General features: G+C 34.2%; 1 protein-coding gene across 1 annotated transcript in view; it reads left to right on the forward strand.

Annotated features, from left to right (window-relative positions):
• The window catches only part of EYS (eyes shut homolog), a 702,047-nt gene that overhangs the window by 546,774 nt on the left and 128,048 nt on the right, over window positions 1-27,225 (forward strand). Inside the window, 2 exon segments of the mRNA XM_031057597.1 lie at window positions 13,446-13,610; window positions 19,577-19,730. Coding sequence (XP_030913457.1) covers window positions 13,446-13,610; window positions 19,577-19,730 — 319 coding nt within the window.

A 27,225-nucleotide genomic window follows, 5' to 3' on the forward strand; every position in this document is an offset into this window, starting at 1 on the left:
AAAAATTGACTATAGTAAATTCTTGGTGCAACTTCTAGCTATTCTTTGCTTGCACTAGTGATGCATTTAAAATGTTGTGGTTTATTTTTTTTAATAATGGCCCTCAGAAATATTATCTGCCTCCTTTATTTCTCCTTTTCAATACCTCACATTGCATTTTGCCAGACCTGTCATTCTCAATGACTTTTTAGATTTTGTTGGAGGAAAAAAACCAATTGGTATACAAAAAGGACTGTCAAGAGAGTGATATGTCAATTAATTCTAATCTAGAAATTCTTGTTTTAAATTCTGTTACCTCAGACATTTCAGACATTTTTAGAAATTCTTGTGTTTACCAGTCAATGAAGATTTTGAAAGTTTGCTTTTCAGCCTTATTACTCTAGGCAGATGTATACTTCCCAGATATTATTTTTGGTATCCAAGGCTGAGCAAGGAGCTTCACCCTCTCTTCAGAATTATTGATAGTTGGTTTCTATAAAATGACAACAACCTACATTGCAATGCATTCTAGAGGGCCTGAAAGTATTTTTTCTAGAACATTGTTGTGGTTTAAGGAGCCCAGGAGGCAGCTCAATCCAGTACAGCTGTTCCCTCCCTCCCAGTGGGATGGGGAAGAGAAATGGAAGTAGAAGTGAGGAATACTGTTTTCGTCACAAAACTAAAATATAGTACCACACAGCTATGCTTCTATCACAACTAAAAACAGTGCAGTCATGCCATTGAAATTTACTATGGAATCTCAGATTTAAAACTGAAAAAAAAAACTTAATAAGTAACAACAACAAGAAAAGTACTGAACTTCATTGAGTAGCTCTTGACATTATAATTAATGCAGCAAAAGACTGGCTTATTCAACAATTAATTCTGTTCCAGATTATTGGTTAATTTTAGCTATACAACAGGCAATTTATTCTTTTTATATTTTGATAGTATGCCCCAATGTCTTAAGTAATGGAAATAAGTTAGTGTAAAAGGGTAGATAAACTGCCATTTAAAAGGTATCAGCCATAGACCAGTGATAAATGGAACAAAGTAAAAAATAGCTGTCTGTAAAAGATTGGTTATTTTGCTATCAGTACATCAGACTGTAGGTTTATTTTGCTAGATGCCAGTTATACTGTATTACATACTTAGAAGTATTTGAGTTTCAAACTTAGTTTTCTTCTAATAAACTCCTGCTGCAATGTAGACATCAGTGCTTTTGAATTTAAAAAAAATTGCTGACCAGCCCTCTTGCGTTTAATGTCCTTTGTCAGCAGCTCAAAGGTCAGAAACAGAAATATACCAGCTGAGAACCTAGAAGGGATTTTAGCTATCCAATAGTGAGGGCAGCAGACTTTCTAGCTCCAGCACTTTGGGGTTTCTGGTATCACACAATCCTGATGAACATCTTGCCTCACATATTTCTGTCTGCCTTAGTAGGCAGCTAACAGAAAGCCTATTGAAGCTATATTTGAAATTGATATCAAACCTGAGGTGAAGTATTAATCGCTCAGTTTTGGAATGGTTGAGAATATATGTTCTGGACTCATCATGGATGGAAGAGAAGACCATCAGAAGTGTTTACTTTGAAAAGGAGGGCATTACTTTCATCTGTTTCCTTATTCTAATACATCAAGGATATCCTTGAGAAGCTGCTATGTGGAAAGATGTCCTAATCAAATAACTTATAACAATAAACTTCTAAAGCATTTCTGTCTAAATATGGAAAGTAAATGAATATATTTAATATAAATTCTTATGGTTGGTTCCATTCTCTCTTTAATATTTGTATTAAAATATTCCATTCTCTCTTTAATATTGCAATGTACTGGATGGATTTATGCCTGTATTTCCTATCTAAACTTTTGGCCTGAAAATTTCCATTTTTAAGACAAGAATGAAAAAAAAATATAGACTATTTTATCTGCTCCTGGTTGATGGAAGCAGCATATATAAAAATGTGCAGTGTGACAAAGTAATAAATAAAGCAGAAAAAAATAAAAATCTACAAGTAAAAAAGTTAGTATTTTCACAATGTGTTCCATGGATAGTTTTTAAGCTTCGCTGGAGAAATACATTCTTCAACTGTGGAGAAAAAATTTAGGAGTTTGGGTTTTTTCTTCTAATTTCAATTTGGAACAATAAAACCAAAATTAGATGGGACCTAGTACTTTGAGATTATTACAATAAAAAACTCACCAAGGCTTTTGCAAACTTGAGACAGGTGGTTCTTCAGAAATAAGGAATAATACCCAATGAATTTCTTGCAGAAATTCATTAGTCTCTGGAGCAAGTGGACCTTAATCTGTAAACTCCTGGATGATCTGGTGGGTGTCCAGAAGTGTAGAGTTTCCTTCCTCAGACCTGGAGACCAGGGCATTTGCAGATTTCTGGATACTAAGTAAGGAGTTTTATTTAGTGGACAGCACAGACTCCGAAGTCTTCCTGCTCTGTGTTGGATTATTGCGGAAACAGGAGGACAGCCCAGTGTAGGTCACTTTTTAGGATGGGTGTGAGGGGTGAAAGCCTGTCTGAGGACTTTTTAAAAGTCATGTTTTAAATGTAATTGTCATTTCTCCTTTTCTTTTGATAGTCAGTTGTCCTTCTAGCTGGGAGCGCAATTCCTTCACATGGTATAAAATCAGTACTTAAGCATCTCTTATCTAAAACATGCTTCTGACCTGTGAGTTCAGCTGTTATATTCACCAGCAGCGAAGTGTGCTGGTGCACATTATTATAATAGGCTTTTTTCTCAGACCATCCACAGACATTTGTACTAAAGTGAGGAAGAGAATTTTGGCAAAGCAGCAGAATGGGTCATCCATTTTTCAAATATATGCTTAGTTTACTTTGGCCCCACTTCCAAAATATGTAGAATTTCCTAAATCTTATAAAATAATGATTATTTATCTCCCATCCTTTTCATTATCAAGTTGCAGGGAAGACTGTCCTGAGTTCATATTACATTAAAATCTTAAATTTTAAGTTCATTGTCTGTTCCACAAAGAGTTCCGTATCAGCTTGGCAGTGCTGGGGTTTTTTTTGTAATTGCTACTCAGCTGTTCAACAGACAGTTTTCTGTCTCATAGCAGAAAACTCCTAAAATTATCACTTTTTCTCCCTAAAAAGAAAGTGAAGATCATCCCACTACATAAAAAAATCATTGATATCCATGAAAGAAATACTCATGTTGAAGATCTATGACAGAACATGACACACTATTTTAAAATAGATATTTATTTGAAAATAAGATACCACAAGATTAATTCCTCAGCTCATTAATAAAACAACAGAAAAATCAGGCAGTTTTTAATAGTACTTTTGTGTTTTTCATAATGAAGCTAGGTATACTTGAGATCTACTGCTGCTTCATACCTTGCTTAAGAAATTCTCTTTTACATGGTGTTGAGGAACAAGGATTACTTCAGTCCATGAAAAATATTTCTGTATTTGTCTTGTTGCCTGTAAGACATGATTATTCAGCTCCTGGAGTCGTTTCCTTATAGGAATATCCATGTACACAAGAAATTGTTTCTCAACTATTGGCAAATGCTGGAAAATAACTTGTCATTTGCTTTCCATCATTTGTGTCATTTCTATCAGTGCATTTTCCAAACTATATTCTAGTGTTGTCACTTGGACACCTGGACTTGAATTGTTATCAAGCAGAAGTCTTATCTTGAAATTAATGTATTTTAAGTCTGCAGTAAGCCACAGAGAAAAGGAAATATTTTGTGTGCAGATACTTTTCTGTAGGATAAAATTATCTCTGTCCTTTCACTGACCACCTTGCTATTCATTTAAGTTCAACAACCTGCTAGAGTAGATCTACTTACACCAATGCAAAGTGGGTAATAGTAGTGCTAAAATCTAATTCTGTACAGTTAAACAAAAGGAAGATTTTGGCATGTGATGAAATCAATAGGCATGTGATATTCTGCACCAAGTGGAAAAAGAGTACCAGAAGTGATTTTGAAATAAGATGTTTTAGTCTGCAGCAACCACTTTTCAGATTCCCAAGTAAAGCTAGAGTTGAAGGGCTGTTTTGTTGCTCTTTCAGATAGAGCCCCAACATGTGAAAGAAATCTTTGCCTAAAATTATCCTGCATGGAACAGAAACCACTAACCTAACCCCCTGTATAGACAAAAGTAAGATCTGCTCTCTAAGGAGAAAAAGGCTGCAAAAAGATCTGTTCAAAACTGGTGGCTTTCTTCACAGGCCTTTTATTACCTTTGGGAATCAATTTGGGCACGCATTTTTGGTCAAGAAGAATGGAAAGGGGGGGAAAAGGCATTGGGAATGCTGTGTTTACAGCCATGCTGTGGGCTTCTTTTGTCTCCAAATGGAGCTTGCTCTGTTCCTCAGGAAAGCAGTCTGCCCCTTCCTCCTCAGGAAGGATTGCACTGGCCCAAGAGGCAGCAACTATGGGAAGGCAGTCAGTGTCTTGTCTACTGCTCCGTCACTTCTGCTTTAATAAAATCATACAATCAGCAAGTGGTTTGGGTTGAAGAGTCGCGTATAAGCCTGGTTGAACTCCCCCTAAAAAAAAGCAGCAATATTTTTAAGTAGAACAGGTTGCTCAAAGCCCTGTCTAAAAATCCATGCCAGAGTTGGCACAAAGGCAATGTACAGATATATTGAAGAGGTTCTCTCCTTGTTTCACCTACACCCGCAGTAAAGGTTTGCTAACACTCTCACATCAAATCAATGGAAGAAAAGCAAGCAGATGAACTGAAAGCTTTAATTCTGAACATCCATCTCATCTGGAACTTCTACCAGTTATGCTTTGGAAGTGGGAGAATGAGGATTCTACAGTTAAAGACTATAGCCAAGATAAAACCTAAGATGTCAGAATATTACAATTTGGTTGAATAAGTCTGCTAAAAAATTAGGAATTATGGAAGTTAATTCCTTTTCAATTGGCCACCTCATTATTTTAATCCAGATAAGTTTTCTTACTTGATTGTAGTATTCTTTAGCAATTTCATGTGACTGAACTGGTTTGTGTGCCCTCAACGCTGAGCCCAACTAAAATACTTTGAAATTAGTGCTGTTGGGATTAAGCAAACAAATATTTGTAAATGAACATGCTTCCCCCAATTACTGTCTTGTAATTGCCAAGAAAACAATCAAAGTTACTACAATTCCAATTTGTTATTATTATTTCCTTATTGTTAAATATTAACACAGTAAATATAATAAAAATCAATTGGAAAATACTTTTCTAAGACCAACATTGCATCTGTTGCAGAGTTTAAAGTGATCATTATATGTAAGTGATACTTCTAGCTTTATAATTCCTAACCCATCTAACAGTGATAAATGTTAGGAAATAAAGGAAAGGAATAGGCAAGTTGTCTATATAGATAATTCTCCATTTTATATATTTTGCATTTTAGGCTAAAAATAAAAAAAAATGCATTAGCAAAACTGGGGGCAGAAAATTACTTGGGTTTGAATCCTCAAAGGAAAGAGCAAACAGAGTGAAATATCTGTTTTTCTAATCCATGCTCTGATACTAACTTAATTTTTTTAATGACTTTAACCCTTAGGTATCCTTTTTTGCCTGTTATTTGTTGATTTTTTTCCCACCAAGCCCTTGAGTTAGCTACACGATTCCCAAAGGAAGCCATAGCAAGATGTTAATATAATTAAGAGATGGAGAAAAAATTGCTGTCACATTCCCATTTTTTTTTTGCGCTCTGAACCTGTGAAAACAAGCTCAGTTTAGAACCCAGATTAGACTTACGCAGTTTTTAAATTATGTACCTACATAGCTAAATAATAATAGGAAAGTCTTATCAAAATCTCCCAGGAAAGTAGTAAAAACCTGTTGCATACACAATGTAGCAATACATAAACTGTGCTATTTACATGAGCATATTAAATTTAGTGTTCTTGAAACTACAGCTTGCATTTCACTTTTAATATTGCTCATCTAATATCTAGTGGCAACCATATGACAAATTAGTCTGCAATGTTATCCAGATGGAAGTTTCCTCTTCAACTGACTAAGTATGACACACACTGAGAAAAATCTGAATATTTTTCCAAATTAAACCTTTATAGCCAATTACTGTTCAAGTATTTCTAAGATCCTTTGGGATATGTTTGTTTATGTGTTCAAGCACCATTGCAGAGAATAAAATTAAACTTAGATGGCAGAGATAAAATTAAAGTGGCTGAAAACACATTGATACACCATAAAATAAAACAAAAAAGACCTTGGAATTTTGATAAGCATAAGAATTACAACATACAAATAAAACATGTACATATTTAGCTGAGACTCACTGGAAACCAATAGAAAGTTAAGCTATTTGACCCACTCATTTGTGGAACCAAAAAGTGGTCATTACAATGATGATATCTAGTACATCAACTTGTTATGAAAAGTATGAGTTTTCAAAAATATTATGACAGCTGCCTCTTTTCCCACTGAAAACCAATACTTATTTCATTTTCTTCTTTTACCAGTTCATTAGATGTGAATCAAAACTGTGAAAGCTCATGTTCAAGTAGATCTTCTGTGCTATTTTACAGAACAAATATATTATTGAGGGAGCTTCAAAAGATTTTTACAAGTCTTGCTTCATTAAATTTTTCCATAATATGTGTCACAGCGACCTTCAAAGCACCCAGCATTTCAGCACCAAATATAGCCATGCAATATGACAGCTTCTGTTTAAATTATGGTTTCATATTAAGAGCCTGTCTTATACTTTTTTCCCATAATTGGAAAAGATAGAAATATTTAAATTAAGATATAAAGGACATTCATTTCCCTCCTAGATGGGGTGCTTTTTAAAAATAGATAAAACTCTGGTGTTTTTGCAGGATGATCATATTTCCTGTCAAATATATTCAGCTTGAAAAAATATTAGATAATAGCTTCCCAATTTCCTCCATGTCAAATTCAGGAAAAGAGAAGCACTTATGTATCATTTTGAATGCAGGTGGTAAAACACATCTGATTAGGTACAAGTATCAATTAAGAACATTCTTTCCGCTTCAAAATCCAATGCACTTAGGAGAAAAGTAATAAATTTTGGAGATGAAACTAATAAAACAGAAAAAGACAAATCACTTGTTGTGTTGTTTTCAAAACTATGAAAAAACAGGCAGTAAGAGGCTAATTCTGTTTGTGGATTTGGGCTAACAATAGCTAGATTGTTTGGGATTTTTTTCAACACAAAACATCTACACTACTTTTTATCTTTATGTGGAGGTGTCATTTCTATTTTCACAAAATCTTGAGTTGAATATGAATTAATAATTTTTTTTCTTTTTCATGTCAGTCTGTTGTAGTTGCTGACCCATCTGGACTTTTCATGTCTATCCAACATCCAGAAAAATTTACAGAACTTAATAATTACACAGCACATCTCATCTGGACATTTATAATGTTTCTTGCCCATTAACTGAATAAAATTCTTCTTATTCTGAGACAAGAAATTTTCATCCTTTCACACAGACACAGTAGTTGACTAAATTCTCTTCTTCTATAAATGAATGCAGTTATAAATTTGCTGATGTAAAACAACTGAAGGTATAGGGAAAAAAAATTATTCCTCCTTCCTAAAATGTGAGATTGGAAGAGGAATATTGTGTGAGCTACAAAATAGGAATATGAAAATATTTATTTCTTTGTTTTGTTTCTTTGTTTATGTCTTTGTTTCGTGCTTTTTCACAAAGCATGTTGACATCAAACTGATTTACTATGATCTTGTTTTTTCAGACATGCAGCTAACTCTTCAAATTCTTTGTACTTAAGGAATGCCAAAACTATCAACAATTTTTTTTCTTGCAATAAATGTAATAACATATTTGCATTGAGTTGATCTGCTTATTGAAATACAGCTGTCAAAGGAGATGGGTAACTCTAGGCACTAGGTGATGACAGTTGCTATATGCTTCAGATATCTAGGGAATCATTACTTTCCTTTATGTAAAATGGTCTGCATCTCTCTTAGTTTCTGTCATGCAGTCTTAGTAGTGATACACAGAGCAGAACAAGTCACATAAAAATCATAAGCCAGATCAAGCCAGGAGGGCATCTAGCTCAATATCCTGTCTCAGAGAAAAAACAGTCACTCTTTAAAAAGGATATATAAAACAGGACAACAGAGATTTTTTCCCAAGTGCATTACTTCAGGTTGCACCAATCAACAAGACTAAGGTTTCCTGACCTGTGGTTCCATTGTATTTGCTAGTCTGGTGGATTAGTTTCCCTTGTTCTTGTATTGTTCTTATTTTTCATTATTTTTATATACTCTTGACCTACATAATAGCTTTTGGCAATAAATTGCCCCAAACATTCTGCAAAAAGTTAATAAGAATTTCCTTTTGTTATGCAAGCCTGTGACCTGATAGTAATGATAATTGAGTAATTGAATTCCCTTACCTGCTGTGTTCCAAGACATGGAGCTGTCATTTCTTACTCACATTTTCCTCTGCATGTTGAATAGGCCTGTTCTGTTTCTCCATCTGGAAGCAATGCCATCCCTTTGATCATCCCTATTTCTGTTCTGTGTTTCATTGTACCTTTGCAGATGCATGCTTGCTGAATATCTTCTGCTTTATTTTCCTAATTTTTTTGAAGTCTTTTCTTCTATTATTGTTCCACCTGTATGGCAGTTTCTTTCAATGAAAATGAATTGATGTCCTGCTCTAAGGATTGCTTATATGACCCATTGCCCTTAGTGCTTTTCTCTTGAGTCTTCACAATTAAATGTACTGTCTTTCTGCCATTCAAAGGCCCTAGCAGTCTGCAAAGTAAGAGATTAAGTCAGTGATCTGATTTCAGACCTCCCAGTTGGCAGCAGAGAGCATTATCAAAAAGGCACCAGGCTGGCCTGATAGTGGAAGACTTGTGCATTTTATTTTTTAAGGATTTTGTGCTTTGTTATGTTCAAGTTCAGTTACAGCAGGCAGGAGACTTTTGTGCATTGAGACAAATGAATGAAAGCAGCAAGGGTAAGATTTATTTTGTTTCATATTTTATTGTCTTGAAACAGCTGAACTCAGCTAATCAATTATTTTATAGGAAATGGTTACTGTATTTCTGTACTGGTGTGGGTGCGTGTGATGCTTTATGAAACAGCCAAGTCAGATTTCATGTGTACCAGACATAATCCCTAGGAATTTTCTGAATCATATTTATTTCACTTTGATTTTCTTCACACCATGAACATAAGATAAAAGAATGCATTACTCTAAGGTGTTTAAATCTGGTTGCCCGGGATATTCTGTGAGAATGACATGGATAGAACAGATCATGTATTCATCAGACCCTTGGTATTGATTCTTAACTGACTTTCTGCCTGCTGGGAACACCTCCATTCTTGATAATACGGAAAAGGTTTGCTGCACTTCTTGTAAAAGTTTTTATCACCTGTGCTTCTATTGCATTCTCTGAGTGATGGAAAAGAGTAACAAGCACAGAATCTGTCCATAGATTTCAGAGGATGTTTACCATTGTAATTGAAAGATACAAAAAGCAAATTCAGGGTTTAATCCCCTGACTAAATATTCTGATATCCTGTTCAGTTCACATCTTTAACATTTCAACTCAAAACTACTGTACTAATTTGGTTTTGCCTAAAGAAAATCCTTCTGCAGGTTGTCTATCTCTGATGCATAAGCAAGAAGAATGAGAATTATTCATCTGCCTTCAGATATTGCTGGCATACATGTTTACACCTAAACTATTGACTCTCAAGTCCTTTTATAGCAAATAGAGAGAAATAGGCAGATTAAGTCATGATTGGGTGAGGATAATCACATCCTAGGATTACCTATTTACTTTAATTGTTAAAGAGGACCAGGGACGTTCAATGAAATTACCTACCCTGTAGATTGTAGACAAGCTTAGTCAGATGTTTGGCATGATTTTCCTACCAGAAGATGAATGCATTTCTTCTCTTTCTAGGATTTTGTGATGTTAAAGTCTTTCTTGGTTCTCATTTGAATTTATTTAGTGATGGTTGGTGCAGTTGATGACTCTTAATATCTTCAGGACTGAAAAATAGATTTTAAAACTAATTCAACAGAATTAAATCAAATTCAAGATAAGCCAGTCTTGTAATAAAAAGTGAAGAATGCGAAGGGAAAATAAGAGGTAGGAGTGGAAACAGATTGATCCCATTTTAGTAGCAGTAGAAAACTATATCCTTCCCCTTACTCCTCTTTATTTTCTGACTAAGACGAAATCAGGTAGGGACATAACAGAAACTTGTTGGTGTTTCTCAACTTTTACTTGTTGTACTGTGTTACTGTGAAAATTGTCATAAATAATATCCCAGCTAATCAATTTATTTCAGTAGAAAATTTGACTCTTCTGTTAATTTTTTAAAGTATAATTCTTAGTAATATGTGTTTGTCAGGTAATTCAGACCCAACTCTGTGGGTTTTCACCTGCAATTTAGTCTGTGGTCTGTCTTACAAATTTTTTCTTTTGAATTATTTGTAATCTTTTTTACCCTTAAAATGTAAGAAAGTTTGTATTTCTTCCTGCATTCTAGTTAATTGTTTTGAGAACCCTTTAGGTTGCATGTACTCACTCGGAGACCTTTGCCTCAGTGGAAGAGAGTCCTTGTGATAATGGACAGAGGTGACAGTGTCAGATAGTGGACCCAGGGTGGAATTAGGTTCTTCTTGTTAGCCTGTCCTGTGAAATATATTAAATACTAAATTATTTATGGCCAGCAATCATCTTAAAATATGAAGAATTGTAAATATTGCTAGGAAGCAGTACTAAAATACTGTCATAATGTGGTAGAGAATTAGTTCATTGTAGTTCAGCCAATGCCCTTCTTTGGATCTGATTCATGAATCCTACCAGTGTGCAGCCATGGTCAGTGCTTCATGGGACTTTAATTTCTGCTAATTAAGAGTTTACTAGAATGAGAGAAGTGGAAAAATTTTGTCCAGACTGGCAGCTTTGCCCATAGTGTTCTGTGTATTGCATCACAGACATAGGTTTTAGATTCTTAATACACAGACTCAATCTGTTTTGTCCCACTTAGACCCTTCATCCAAGCAGAAGACTAATCCCTGTGCTCTCAATGACCTCTTTACTGATGTTTTGGACTTGCAACAGATTGCAGCTGTTGTACAGCTTTAGGGCAGAAAATGACTGTTAAGGATCAGCAGGCTAATAGCTTGCACACCATAGGGAAGAGGATGTGCTCTGCATCTTGGCATTTCTGGATGGCTTTTTTTGCCAGGTATGCATTTGTTTCTGATGCAGTTGCTGTATTTGCTGTGTCTCTTCTGCTGATTTCTGAGAGGACTTCACAGCACTGGTGATGGAAGCTAGGCTGCTCTGGGCACAGCACTGCAGATGTAGACAGGACTGTTGAAATAGAATCTTTTCTCAGTAGTTTTGCCTGTACATCAATGCAAAGACTTCTTTGGATGCAAGCTGCTGGATCCCCTGGAAAGTTTTAAATCTATAGGGGAGATCCTTCCTTTGAAGGGAGCTCTCCTTCCTAAAGGAGTAATGAGATTGTCCTTCCTTTCAAGATTGCCCAGATATACCACGATCTCTTCCCCTCCTCATTCTTCTCCCCCTTCCTTTCACCTACCTGAAAGAAACTTCACAGATGAATTTTAACTTAGGATATAAATTTTGGACAGTTGCTCTCCAAATTGACTAGTTGGGGTTTTTTTAACTACCCAATAAAAGACATTTTAATAGCTTTGTTGCTCAGTGTACCACTACATTGTGAGTACTGAACTACGCTGTGATTTCTAAAGGCACTGCACTTCAAGAATAATTATTAAGGTTGAGTGCACAGAACCTCCCTGTGAAGGATAACAGAATCACCAATTTTTTGAGGATGGAAGGGATCATCATCTTGAGACCATCAAGTCCAACCCCCTTCTCAAGCAGAGCAGGATCACCTAGAACAGGTTTGTCACAACCATGCCCAGACTGGTTTTGAGAATCTCCAGGAACTTAGACCTGACAAACCCCTCTGGGTAACCTAGGCCAATGTTTGACCACCCTCACAGTGAAACAGAGTTTCCATGTCTTCAGGTGTAATTTCTTGGGTTTTGATTTGTTCCCATTGCTATCAAGTGCACTGCTGAGAGAAGTTTGGCTCCCTCTTCTCCATCCCCATGTATTTACAGACAGGTGTTAAGATCCACCTGAGCTTTTTATTCTGCAGCCTTAGGAGTCCTGGCTCTCTCAGCCTTTCCTCATGTGAAAGAGAACCCAGCCCTTAATCCTGTTTGTGGCCCTGCACTACACTGCTATACCTCCTAGTCCTGTTTCTCTTGAAAGTATGAATTTAATTAGGCAAAAAACCCTCATAATCACGTAGGTCTGCTTCTGATTTGCAATGCCACTGACCTTTTTTTCATCTCATATCTTTTTCCACTTTCTCCAACAATCCTGACTTTTCCAGACCTATGATTTAGAAACATAACTACTCATTGCTGTTTTTCTTTTGATGTCAGGGTGTGGTGTTTTTTAATGACTGTCCTTCCACATATGCTTATTTAGCTAGGCCTTTCCTTTTGTCCTTTTTTATTAAGTCAAATAAAAACAGCAGAGGATAAACAGTGGTCAGATTCACAAACAAACAAAAAATTAATAAAGTGAATACATTTTTTTTAAGTGCTAGTCATGCCCGTGTTTAATCATCATTCACAGATCCATTGTATAGTTTTAGTTCATTAAACTAAAAATTTCTTTGCAAAAATATTACCTGAACTCAAAATATATTTTTTATGCTTATTCCTTATTCATATCCCTGGTGATCAGTCTGGGAAATCTTCAAGGTATTTTGCTTAAATAGGTTTCTTAAGGCATTGGGAAGACATTCTGCCTAACCTCAATTAGTTTTAGCTTATTTTTTCTTGCATTCATGATACTGTTATCATGTCTAAAGGGTAAAAAAAAAACCCAAAGCCATAATGACTAAAGTAATGAATGCAATAAACATTGTAAATGTTAAGCCTTCACACTTAAAAGTTTTCTCTTAACAATTATTCATTTCCAGACTAGTGTAGTGGAAAAATGCGTGTTCTGCCCAATGGCATTCTCTCTATAATTTCAAACCCCACAAATTTGCGTATTCTGAAAATGAAGAAAAACTGTGTTTTCCATCTAGAAATAAAAGTACTCCACAGAGATGTCAAAGGACAAAAGTTTTGTACTGACACATCTGTAAAGAAGAAAATTTGTAACAGTCTTTTTAGTCTTTTTTACTTGCGCCTCCTATAATGGTCTTTTCACTTCTGGTAATAGGCAGATGCTAGAACTTTTTCATTTTCTGTGTATTTGATTTGAATGTTTGAAATTAAAGAAATTTATATATGTGCTCAGCAAATAATATAGTTGATGATGCTACTCACAGGTATAAAAAAATTGATCTCTCTAAAGTGCCTGCATTTTATTACTTTATTTCGTAATAAATTAATAATATTAGCTTTTTGTTGTTCATTTCAGACATAGCACTGTTTTTTCCATCCTTCACTGGAAATTCTTATTTGGAGCTACCTTCTCTGACATCTGTATCTGATACCAGGACTGCATCTGGGCAGGAAACAAGCAATCTGACGACTCTGTACTTGACAGTGAAAACAACTGCTCTAAATGGCACAATTCTTTACAGTGAGTACCAAAGATACTTGAAGCTAAGTATCAGTTTTAGCTCCTTCAGGTCCTTATTAACTTTAGTGTACATCAGCTGGCATTTCCTCTTCAACAGCAAAATGAGTCATTAAAATGCAGCAGAAGCCTTTTGGTATTCTAATGCATACTGCATTATAAAATTTGAACCATTGTTCCTTGTGTTCCTCTGGAAAGTTCTTTAATTTATGACTCATTGAGCAAAACATAACTTACAAGAGAAAATGCTGCATCCTGACGAGAAAGAACACAGTAAGCGTATGACTTTGAGTTGTACAGCATATGACTTTACTGTAAGTTTTACAGCTTTAAAATACAAATGTTGAAGTTTTGAGCAACTTATAGAGAAGCAACTTCTCTGTAGTTGGATTGAGTCTCACTTTTTGTAATTGTGATCTTGGTTCCAAATTCTTGATTTATAGAACTATCTTAGGTTCTGCAGTTTTGCCATATTTTGAAGTACTTACTGTGATTTCACACTTCAGAGAATTCTTTTGTGATCCCCAGAGAGTATTCATGCAGACTTGGATGTATGCCTGTTAATACTACATAAAAAAGTTGCTTCTTGCCTGCATATTTCATTCCTCAATATATAGCATAAACTTCTGAGACAGAAGTACACTTTTCACTAGTCAGCAAGAAAAAATAGTCTTCTCTGCCAGTTGAGTATTTCATTATATATTTTATCTTGCAATTTCTTGCAAATGGAAAACATGGAAAGTGAGGTGATTTCTTCCCAAGAAGAGCTAGAAAAATATGATTATTTGATAGATTTAGTCCAAAAAGACAAAATCATTTGGAGCATTTTCAGTTCACTGCAACTTCCACTTCAGTGTGGATCAGGATTAGTGGTACGAGTTCAGTTCTCACCCTAAAATTGAGTTGGGGTAGCTCTAGGAACTCAGGATAATTTTTGTATATTTTCTCAGAGTTAAAACTCACCTTTTCTTCACAGGTTCTCAGTACCATGTCATACTTGCATTTTCATTCCCTGTGTTACCCCTAAAATGGAATTTTGACTGATTTGAAATATTCCCCTCTTTTAATGACCAGTAGGGCTTCTATTAAGGTTAGTTTTCTGTTAAGCTAAATAAATAGATAAGTAAATAAGGAAAACTTTGGATCTCTGCCTGGCTGTGGAACACAGACACAGAAAGTAATGGATGACTTATCAGAATTCTACAAGAATTCTGACAAGTCATCCATTACTTTCAGTGTCTTATTATCAGAATTCTTTTAGAATTCTGATACTGTGTTAAACATTAGATAGATCTTTGCTTTTCATTTCCACTTTAACGATCTCTGTCCCTCCTTCTATAACACCAATTACTTTTCCTTGTTTTTACTCTTTCTTTTTTTTTGTTCTGTGTCTCCCTGGTAATTAGATTACTTTCCAAATATTACAAATGTTTCTTATAATAGTTCAGATCAATATTCTTCTTTGGTTTTACATGAATGTAAAATAAAAAATTATATAAATGTGTAAATAAAAATCTTTCCAATGTTTTATGAATGGACTCCATGTGCGTATACAGATAATTGAGAATTTTTTAATTATTTCTGTACACTCTTCTGTCAAATTAATGTCCTATGTGAGTTCCCTCACATGCTTTCTCTGTATTTTCTTCATCCCCATTTTTTCTCCCTGCTCTGTCTTTCATTTTCACTTCTAACTACTGCAAAAGAGAAGCTGCTGCTGTCAGCTCTTCTGCTTTTAATAGTAATACAACTCCTGCCTTTACTCTACTTTTTTGAAGCTGTGTGACCATCAAACATCCAAGGAAGGAATCATCAGCAGAAAGCCAATTGAGGCTATTGCACTCACTAGGTACAAGAACCCCACACTTCTAAGGGTTAATGTTCCCAACATTTTCAGATTCTGTTAATTTATGCATGTTAGCAACGGTTTAATAATTATGGCTACAATTAGCTTCACACATTCATAAAGAAAAAACCTTTCTATTTGTCAAAATAACTTTTTAAAATAGAAAAATCATTACAGTGATCTACTTCTTTCAGATGTACTTTACTAGCAAATTATTACACATTTCTGATTAGTTTTTTTTAAATTAATTCAACTTCAGATTACACATTTTACAAACACACCTGTTTTTACCAGGTGGTGGTGAGGTTACGTCTGTTTTTCTGGCAGATAATTAGTAGACATTTAATTACAGGGAGAAGTCTCAGACAAGATACTACTGATACATAAATGAATTTGAGTCAGAAAGTATGCATAAGAAGACTATTTAAGTCAAAATCATAAGGATAATATAAAAGGATTGAAACTTGCATCTGTCTTTACCTTGTACATTAGCCAGTGAAGAACAAAAAAGATCTGTGCCTTCTTCACTTTTCCATGTCAACATGCCTTTAAATAAAAAGAACAGAACACTGAAATATCAATGCATTATTTTAATACCTTTTAGCAGTTAGTGCAATTATATATATGCAAATATATATAAGACAAATAAAATAAATATAGAGAATACAGCAAATAAGCTTGCTTATAGGCTAACCAATAGGCAGAAGATGAGAACCATTACATGTGCTAGGAATGTCACTTTAGTGAATCATACCATACCGTTGTTTAAAAAAATCTTATTTGATGCCTTTATTAGCAAGAATTTTATCAATGTTTAGTTGAAATTAACAAGTACTAAGGACTTGTAGAGGCTTTCAAAAATAGGTTTTCTGTTAAAAAAAAAGGGGAAAGAGGTAGGATGTCATAGAAGTCTATGTGTGATTTATAGAAAATTCCTATACATAGATCTGTCTGATTCCAAACAAAAATGCATTTACATTCTTAATAATGACATTTTCCCTAATTATTTCAGTATGTATTCAAGAAATACATACATTAAAGGGTGTTAACAGTAAATGGACTAAAACTCTCTGGAATTTTTGCTGTTATGTTATGTTTAAATTGTTGATAGAATGTGACAATTACCATTTGAGAAGATTTATTTGTTGACTACAGAATGCATTCATAAAATTTCTATTCTATTCCTTAATTATTTTATTTCTTAGCATGATTAAATTTCATCAAGACGTCAAAGCAAATTGTGATATTTAGCCACAAAGCAAAATAAATTGCTAGGGATCATAAAAACCTGATACAGTTGTAAAGTTTTACTTCATCATTTTCACTTTTAAGAGAGTCAGCATAATGCAGCTCACAATCCCTTCAAGGGTAGATTGTTTAGCTTCTGCTATGTATGGTAGCCTATAACTTCTGACAATTGGATTTCAGATATCACAGCCCATGTTTATAGCATTCCTTAAGGACAACAGCTCCCTTTTCATAAGCTGGGCTCATAAATTATTTCCTTTTTTCTCAGAAGCTCTGTTCCCCAGATCTTCCCATATTGTCCTTACCCTTAAGAAACTAAATAGAGGCCATTCAGACATTTCAGTTGTAGCCTTTTTGTCTCTTACTTCAGCTGGCATTTTCATGTAGAGCATTTCACAGTATCCTTCCTGTGTCAAAATATATTTTCTTTCTTAATAAAGCTAATCCCATATTTTAATGGGACTTCAAATCTGTCTTTTAGATAAGCAATCATTTAAGCTCAATGGCCATTTGCTTGTTGACATACTGATGTACAAAAATAACCTTCCAGCTCACAGTTTTCTGTGAAAGGATGATTGCTGAGATTCTTTTGCTGGAACCCTCACATAATCTCTACTAAGGTCAAGATGATTTACCCCTAATATCCAACAAGGTTTTTAACTCAGATATTTCCTGATCTCTGTCACTTCCCAGAACCTGTCTGGTTTGCTTATGACTCAAGCTTTTCCTATGAAGGTAACTTCCATCATATGCACTAGGTAGTATATGCTCTTTCACATTGCCAGAACAAAATTCTCTGACTCCTCATGTTCACTGCAGAAAGATTTAAAGGACTGTCCTTTCAAAGAATTTCATACCACCTAGCAAATAATGTGAAGAATGCCGTTAGTCACCGGTAAGTGTGACTTAAAAGTGCTCCCTAGACTGAAGTTCAAGCAGCAACACTCACTGAAGTTTCAAGAAGTAATGCTGCCTTTGAGAGAGCTGTCCCAGATTTTTTACTTTACTGGTAATAATGAGGACTTTTTTCCAAGCTTTTACTAGAGGGCAATGTGAATAGACAGACAGAGTGACCAGGAAAAGGAAAACAAGCTGTTTATCTGTAACTTCACTTTTTCAAGACATGTTATATACATGCACATATACATCCACTTCATTCTCTCTTAATCAATGTGACTTACAGATCTACTTACTGGTAGAAACTGGAAATGCCAGGAATGGCATGTGCAGGGAGGGGAGAAGACTAGGAAACAAGTAGTACAATATATGCATATATCAGTTATATGATGGTTAAAAACAGTGCAATAGTGCAAGATATTTTTAAAGAGAATTATCGGGCTATTGAAGAAGGAAATTGTAAAAGCCAAAGGCATGAAGTCCAGTCAAATTAAAATAGCTTTGCAGTTAATTAGGTATTCAGAATACAAAATATGTCTAAGCATAAAAGATTTCAGTAGGTCATCAGGATTTGTAACAGACTGAAGAAATGCAATGTTGACTAGAAAGCTGCTCTCAAGGAAGGAGTTTACATTGTGAACTGTTTCTGCTAGGAACTATACTAAAGGAAATGATCAGGCAGTTGCAAGCACTGTTGTTGTGTCTCTCTGAGCTCAAAGATCATTTTTTGCTTTTTGTTTTGTCCTCCAAAATAAAGTTTTGGGTTTTTTTTTACAAATTATTATGTTTTTTAAGTCCCAATAATGCCCTTATGCGTTTTATCTTTCTGAATAAAAATAATAAAGGATGTTCTGACCTGTGGCTCCCCTGCAGCATGGGAGCTCCTACTCAGCAGCTGAAACCCTACCCTGATCCCAGCCCTTCTGACCCACTCTGGGGTACTCCTGCTCATGATTTATGGGCAGAGTCACTCGAGGCTCACACACCCAAACCCAGGCACTCCACAGATGAGAGTTCCCCAAATGCTAGCGTGATATTTCTCCCTGTCTAACACCCATGCCAGCACCCAAGGTCTCCTATTCAGAGGCAGTGGTACATCAAAAAATACATGCAGTATTTTCAGTTTCCTGACCCAGTTAGTGAGTCTTTTTTTCTTCAGTTAAACATAGTAAAATACAGTGAAATAAACAGATTAACATTTTAACTATTTGTCTTAAAGGTGAATAAAAATTGTAAACAGATTCCAAAAATTGGAACTGTCATACCTTTTATAAAAAGTAAATACAGTTAAATTCAAAGGGCAAATTCACCCAATAGCATTTGAAACTGTAGGTGTCAGTCCTTTTTTTTTAGAAGAGCCTTGTATCATTCATCACTTAAGTATTTTGCTGTAATTTTTACAATGTATAATACACTATTTAGTGCAAGTGAACTTAAGCATATTGTTCATTCTTATTTTTAAGAGTTCAAGTAACAGTATGTTTGATGTTTTGTAAATAATTTTTCTTCTCCTCAAGTCTGAAATACATCATTAATTGGGAAAGGTGAATTTTTCATAATCTTTAAATCTATTATAAGAGCTGTCCTCTTATAATTTTTGTTTTCTATAATTTATTTGAAAAGCTGAATGAATGTGAATATTTTTATTGTCACCTTCGTTGCCTTAATGATACTGCTGGATATAGAGAGAAGTTCAGTTAATGTAAGATGTCTGTAAGATCGATGCCACTCCGGTAGTATTAAGTAAATTCTGTCTTTTAGTTATTTTCTTTTACTTTTAACTGTCATCAGCTAAATACAGATATTTACAGTCTGATTTTTTTCCTCACAGTCACTCAAGAAGAGTCCTGTGTATGGGCAGAAGGGTCCCCAAGGTGACATAGCATCATGTCTGATGATGGTGTTCCAGTTGTGCGATTTAGTTGTGCAAGGTCCTACACTTTCAAAAGTGTGACTGTCTCCATTTTTGTTTTCAAAGCTGGTGAAAGAAATTTTGGAGAGCAGTTTCTTCACTTGTATCTTGTGGAGGGAAGACCAACAGTTCGATTAGGCTGTGGAAACTCTCAGAACATTCTGACTGTATCCCTGAACCAATCTGTCAGCAAGGGTATGCTCGTCCCTATTACAGTAAGGTAAGAACTGGGTTACACTAAAAGAGTTTTAGTCATCTATATTGAGCAATGAAATGTAATTTCATTCTTTTTTTTTTTTTGACAATAAAAGGGCAAGTCAAATTGGAAAGCAAATTTGGAAACCTTTTTTATAAAGTTGAAAATATAATTCAATTTCAATTCTCCTTGATTGAAAATACATTTTAGTTCACACAGATTACTTCAGTCCTTTGGAGAACTTATGAATCATTCAAAATCTTCAAAGTTCAGATACATTTACAGATACAGATTATTTCAGTTTTAGAACTGAAACAGTTTAAACATAATTTTTGAAATTACAAACGGGGGTCTCATATTTATGCTTATTAATTAACACATTGAATAAATTATATTTTTCATCACATTTTAGTGCTAAATATAAGACTAATATATTGCTTAAGATAAATTAAAAATGGGCATGCTAACAACATCTTACATTACAGGGTGTACTTGGTGATTTTAAAAGCCCTATCCAAACAAATACAATTATAAAATTGTCATATCTACATTTGCCACTGTACTATCAGGGTTATACAAGAGGCTAATCACTGCTGTCATTTTTCATCTTGTACAAATGATAGTTCTCAAAATGGTTCATTTATCATTTTGAGATGAATATTGATATCATGCTTTGGTAATGAATTAACTCTTTTCCAGTCATGGAATTTCATATGTGCAAGCTAGGTAAGAAGTAAAACAGAAATAATATAGGGGTTTTTGTTATATTTACACTAGTAAGGTTAAATAATGGTAAAGTATTCAATCTTTACTTCAGAAATGTTTAGAAATCATTCTGACCCATATAAAATATCATATTACTGTGATTAAGATAATATTTTTTACATTATTTAAGTATTATTAAGTATTAATTGCTTCACCCAAACTGTAAACATTTGTGCAGTGAGAGAATGTAATGCACAAATTATGAAATTAAAGGAAGCCTTAGCTAGGACTATTTTTGCTGTTAGAGGATGGTATGTGAAGGAGACTGCTGCGAAAGTTACCATGAAACATGCATGTTAGGCTTCTCAAAATTGCCTTTTACTATCAAAAAATAAAAATCAAAGCAAAATCTGAATGTTTTTGTGTTTTTCTTCTGAGCTGTTTCTCTGTGATGTAAATGTCGATCAATTCTGAAATGACAGAGGTTTGTTGTTCTCATTATATAGAGTAGATTGATAAGGGGAGAAGAAAATGTTCAGCATATCAGCCTATTTTCTTAGATTGTATGCTTAACCCATCTGCTTTACCACTTCTTTTAGAAACAAATTTGTTAGAATATAAATCCTTTTTTCAATATACAGAAAGCTAATAGGAGCTGCCATTTAAGAAACTGTTTCATTTCTATCTTCTATTTCTTTTCATCCACAGGTCTCTACATTACTTTTTTTCTACATTTAAAACAAGGATTTTTTCCTTTTATGCTTTGTATTGACATCTAGTATTAATGGAACAAAGTCACATAGCATACATTCAAATCTTATTAGCTGGCAGTGTATTTATTTTAGGATTTTTGTACAGATTGTAAAAGCACATAAAATTTACAGAGAAAAGCATATCACTTCCCCTCCTTTTCATCTAGCAGATATTTTTTTCATTCCGAAAATACTCAATAGAGTTATACAGCTCAATACAAATAAACTATTCTAAGTTTGGTTTTTAATCCCAGAGGCTTCTCTTGTATGAGCCATTGGTCAGATAATTGTCTGCACTGCATCAGCTGTGGTAGCGTTGTCTTTGCTTCATACATTTAAGCCATTAAAATGCCATACAGATTTCAAAGCCTAATAATATTGTAGCTACAAATGCAGCTAAATGAAAATTTAAAAATTTATTCAAGGTATGAAGTTCAAGTTCACACTGAAAATTTTATTTCCTTCTTTTTCTACCTTAATATTAACACCTCTGTATTTATGGCCTCATTCTTCTTGTTGTTACACTAAAAAATACTATCAGTTCAATTTACACATTTCCTTTGTTTACTAGAATTTTATACTGCTATCTTTGAAGCAGTGGCATCCTAAATAACTTGCAAGGTGTGATTGTAGACTGTGACTAGTAGGGATTTACATGAATTTGAGTTTATGGGCTTGGCCTTCAAAATGACTTGAGATTATTCTTGTGAGTCCTTCTAAAATGTAGAGAGAGCAGTATATCCTTCACCAAGCAGCAATAAAATTGTAATCCTTCAGCAGTCATCCTTAACCTCTGTCAAAGGAAAAAGCAAACCTGACAAGAGAGTTGTACCCTCCCAAGCTCTTGAATCATAAGATATAAAATATGAATCCATGACAAACTGTTGATTTGTGTTCTCAGAGGCTGCTGGAGATAGATAATTCTATCTGTATGCTTTACCTGCAAAATTGTGTGGAGTTTTTTCCCTATAGTGCAGGAAAAGAGTCAAAGAGTAGAATAAATGATCATTTTTTGTTACTGTTTCAAAGCTCTCCAACAGGGCAACAAAACATTTGCTACATTTGATTTTGAATTAGTTTGGAAGATCACATTTAACAGTTATTCTGGTTTTGGATGCAACTACGACTGCAGTGGTTAAACACCACAACTAACACATCCAATATCTATAGAAACAGATTTTCTCCTCTTCAAACTTATTCTTTTTAATCCACATGTGCAAGAAACTAATACATTCCCATAGTTTAGAGCTACTGCTTTCTTTTAACTGTATGATTAGTTTCCTTAGATATGGCCATTTTCTCAAACCTGATGAAGATTAAATGAGTTTTAAATGTTCAGTCATTGTCTTTATGATACTTGTGAAATGGCAGCTTTATAGAAGAAAGTCAATAAAGCTCTGATTGCTTACTTTTTTTGCCTTGCCTAAAGAAAATAGAAACCTGTTTCAATGCAGTTTCATTTGTGTTTCTATTTCTGTTTATTTTAGGATGATTTGATTACTGGTTTGAAAACGTGCATTCATTTGAGTGTAATTTTTTATGATTTCATGATTGAGAATGTATTGTTTTTTTCAGTTAAAGCTTTGAGCACATACTTGAAATGTAGTTTGGATTAGTTTTATGGATTTGTTCTTTAAAGTTATTCAAAGAACATTAATCCAAACACATTTCATTCCATGAGTAGGTTTTGAAATGCATTTGCCTGATGTAAAATTTGCTCTAGTTTGTGGTTAAAGTGATATTACTGTCATGGGGGCAAATGATGTTTCTTCAATTCAGTGGTTGAAAAAAGGTAAATTTAACAAAGAGATTGAAATACTCAAGTCATCAGGATTTTGATTTATCTAGATAGTAAGGTGGACTGTCACTTTTAGATTATGAGTACTGATGTTTTTTAGACATCTTAGATTCCTGTCTCTAAATGATATTTTTGTCTGTTCTGCACAGTGATGTGATACAGCGGGTCCTTTTCCATTTAGGAGATTCCAAGCAAGCATTAATTAAAATCTTCCCTGTATGTGACAACATCACTCTTCAATCTTATGTACCTGCAGAACTTTCAGAATTTTACCCTGGAATTTACTGAACATAGTACCCATCCCCACAGAGCTATACTATGTTATTATGTACATTTACATTTCAAATATCTTCCAAGTGAACATATTGAAAGCAGTTGTTTCCAGTTTTCTGTCACACTTTAATCAGTAGTATGGATGTGAGCATTTACTCATGGCTGAGAAGGGCACCTTTAGCTGTCCTTAAAAGGATTTATTTGTTAAATACATTATCCAGTTAATTTGGCCAACTATCACCTAGACCATGCAGTGGTACAGAAGCTGCTGAAGTTTATTATTTGGTCTTCCAGCTTCAAAAGCAGATGGCACATTCTGAACTGCGAAAGTCCTCAGCATGTTTTTGTACCTCCACATGGAAACTTTGGCAAGGTGTAATGTACTAAGTACTAGTTACTTGATTATATTATCAGTGTCCGTGATTTTTCCTACGCTTCTACTTCCTCCCCTTCCACAGAGAAAGAAAATCGTTGCTTGAGCTATTCTACAAAGCTTTTCATGCATGTGAATTCTGAAAATGTGTTTCTAAAAAAATATGTAAATCACAATCCATATGATATGTTGTCTCATTTTCAGTCATGGTGTCCATCTATTTCATTTCATTTCATTATTTCAGAGATATATAGGTTTTCATATTAGTGCATATTTTTATTGTTATTTACAGGTGTTGAGTATCCTGCGTAGTGTGAAAGTATTACTTAAAATTACATTAAATCAATAAACCAAAAAAACCCTGAACTCAATTATCTGATGTCTTGCTATTGCTTCCAACATTACCAGTTACCTAGAAATATAGGATTTTTTTTGATGATTTGGAAACGTCTGAGCAGCAGGTTTTGTATCTCAGCAAGTACATAGTGTAGCCTAGGTTTCATACATGCCATACTGATTTCCAACATAATTAATTATGTGATGAATGGAAATGGAAAGGTGATTTGGTAAATGACAACTACGTGCAATATCTCTGTCATCACACCTCATCTTTTAAAATTATTTGAAGATTAACAGTGAAAGCAGTCTGGGATAGATTTAAGAATTTTTATTTTATTAATTTATAAAATTGTTAAGGAAAAAACATTCAGATGTGGTTTTAAAAAGGGATATTTTACACAGCCTATATCTTAATTTCGTATTTTAAGTCAGCATGTAGATGAATTGTACCCATGTTGTGTTGCATAGAACTGGAAATGCTAGAGGATATTAATTGTATTTAATCAATTTTGAAGAAAAATTTTTATTACTTCTAGAAGGATGTATATACAACTGCATGAATTTATGTTTACTGCATCTTCTATAGCAATTCAAAATTTAATAAAATCAGCATATTTGCCACTATAAAGTAGGAATGCTTTTGCCCTGTACACCTATGTATTGCTTGTTCTCTGAAAGCCTTAATCCCAGCTTTATTAATCGAGCTGTTAGAGTTTTACACAAGTAATCACTACAACTATTTAGCCTTAAAAATAGTCCCGTAAGAGATGCATTAAATCAAGCTAATGAATACAAATCTTGTATATGTAATTAAAATTTAAAACAAAAATTTGGAACATTGGAATCAGCTAGTTAAATCATGCCACATGGCATGTTATCTGGAATAAGAAAATGGATTCTCATAAAGAATATAGACAAGGTTACCTTTTGTGTTCGTTTCAATTTCAGCTTTTGTGTATGAACAGAACATTCAGTGTGTTTAGAAACATAAGCCACTTTCTGAAACTTTTCCTTCATTCATCAGCAGTATGCAATATTTCATCAGTGGTCTGTCAAAGCCAACAAACCAACTGCTATAGCTGTTCAAGCTCATTAGCTGCTGACTTGAAGAACAGATGTTTGACTTCCTGTACCCTTCATGCTCTGGCTTTATGCTAGATTTTCTTGCATTAACTGCCCTTAGAGGAATGACCCAAGAACACAGAAGGACAAAGTGATTCTTTAGGCTGGAAAGGCCCTCTGGAGGTCCTTCCAACATTCTTGCTCAAGCTGGCTGTCCTGGTTTTAGCAGGGGTAGAGTTTTCTTCTCAGTACCTGGCATAGTGCTGTGTTTTGCATTCAGTATGAGGGTTAGGTTAGTAACACATTAATGCTATGGTTGCTGCTAAATCATGTTTATAATAAGTCAAGGTCTTGTTTTTTCATCTCACACTGTGTCTGTAAGGAGGTACACAAAAAAAATCCCGAACTGGTTTTGGATGGTTTATTGCAAAGTGGTTCACCACAGACCAGTTCTCATTATATGATGTCATAACAGTTTCATCTTCCAATTCATAGTGTGTCATTTATCTCAGATGAAAAGGCTATGTCACAAAATAAGAGATATCTGCTGTGTTTTCTTATGGACAAATTACAGAGTTGCATTAAATGTCATTTGAGCTCCAACAAAAACGTGTATTCCAAAAGCTAAAACTACTGACCAAAACCAATGTATTAAAGAAGGTTTGAGGTTCTTTTGCTAGGTGTGAGTCTTCTTCAGTCTTTTTCAAAGCTGTTCATATCTATATAAATGTTAGAGTGTGAACTGTATTAGCAGTTCAATAATACGGAGTAGCATCAGGCATCCAGAGCTCCATACTGAACTGAGCTCTGAGTCACAGCTGGAGTGCTATGACCTACCTGGAACCAAAGAAGCAACAAGGAAAAACAATGTATGTTTACCATATTTCAAAGAGAAAGCTTTGAAAAAATATGAGGCTGTTGATTACTTACATTATTTAAGAAAAATGCTGATGAGTCGTATTTACTCCATCTAACCTCACCTACTTTCAAGTGAGGTATTAATCTAAAGGAGTTTGTATAAGTACATGGATTTATGGCAAAATTTAAAAATTAATGCAGTACTCAGACACTTATTGCTCACTTGCAATTTTTGACACTCAGCTGAAAACTGACAGTTTGTCTTTGGGTTACCTCCCTGAGTGGTCAGTGTTAAATGGTAAACAAGCTGAAAAAGTAGAAAAATTGGTTTGCAAAATACTCTTTATTTGTTTCTCACAATCTTTTATCCCATTGATAAACCCTTTTTTCTGTTACAATTACTGCAGCTTCAAACCCACGTAAAACTCAGGATTTTGTTATTGTTAAATCTTAATGATAAAATAAATATATTTCATAAATGTCTCTAGTATCAGAGAAAATAATACTGGAAAGTATTATTTGGAAAGTCCTGTTAGCAAGGCACACCCTCCAATCTGTTGAACACAGAATTTGAAAAATTAAATTTTGTTGGAAATCTTATGTATTTAAATGTTATGCTAAATCAAGCATTCTGTTAAATCAAATTCTGTTTGGGGCAAATGCTGACTTTAGCATAGATGCATCAAATAGATGCTCCAATCATGAACTTAAAATTGACATTTGAATTGCTGTTTACATTTCAATAGCCTGAAAAAAATAAGAAAGCATAATTTAATCTCTATTCCTGAAGGTATCTACCAGAATTTAAACTTTTTAATTGATAGAATAAGAGATGCTAGAGATGACTGTATTTCCTATAGGAAAAAGGATAGCTTTAATTTTTAACCATATTACCTGTTTTAAGAATGTGACATATTTCATTTTAATTACCAATGTTGCTAAAGGGTATTTGTATTTATTAGTGAGCTCAATTTAGCATAATAAAGCAAAATCAAGCAGCACAGAAAAAATGCACTAACCTTGACAGTATTTTATTTTGGATTGTGTTTACCACTGTAGGATGAATTAATTCATCCTAAAAGATGCTGATGGGCATAACTGGCTCACAGCTATGCAGACTAATCAATCATTCACCACACAGACTTGAATATTTAAATTTCCAATAATTTGCAAGAAATATAAAAAAAAGTTTTATGATGGAGAGCAAAACAATTTCATACTTCTGAGGAAAATTCTGTCGTGTCAGTGGTCATTTTGACATGAGTCCAACTTTATATTTTATGTACTGACTGTCCCAGTGAGAGTGCCTATAGAGACTAGTGGTAGAATGGAAAGGATTTTTGATCTCTCCTGGATTTA

The sequence above is a fragment of the Geospiza fortis genome, unplaced genomic scaffold (genome assembly GCF_000277835.1).
Source record: "Geospiza fortis unplaced genomic scaffold, GeoFor_1.0 scaffold264, whole genome shotgun sequence".
Lineage (NCBI taxonomy): Eukaryota > Metazoa > Chordata > Aves > Passeriformes > Thraupidae > Geospiza > Geospiza fortis.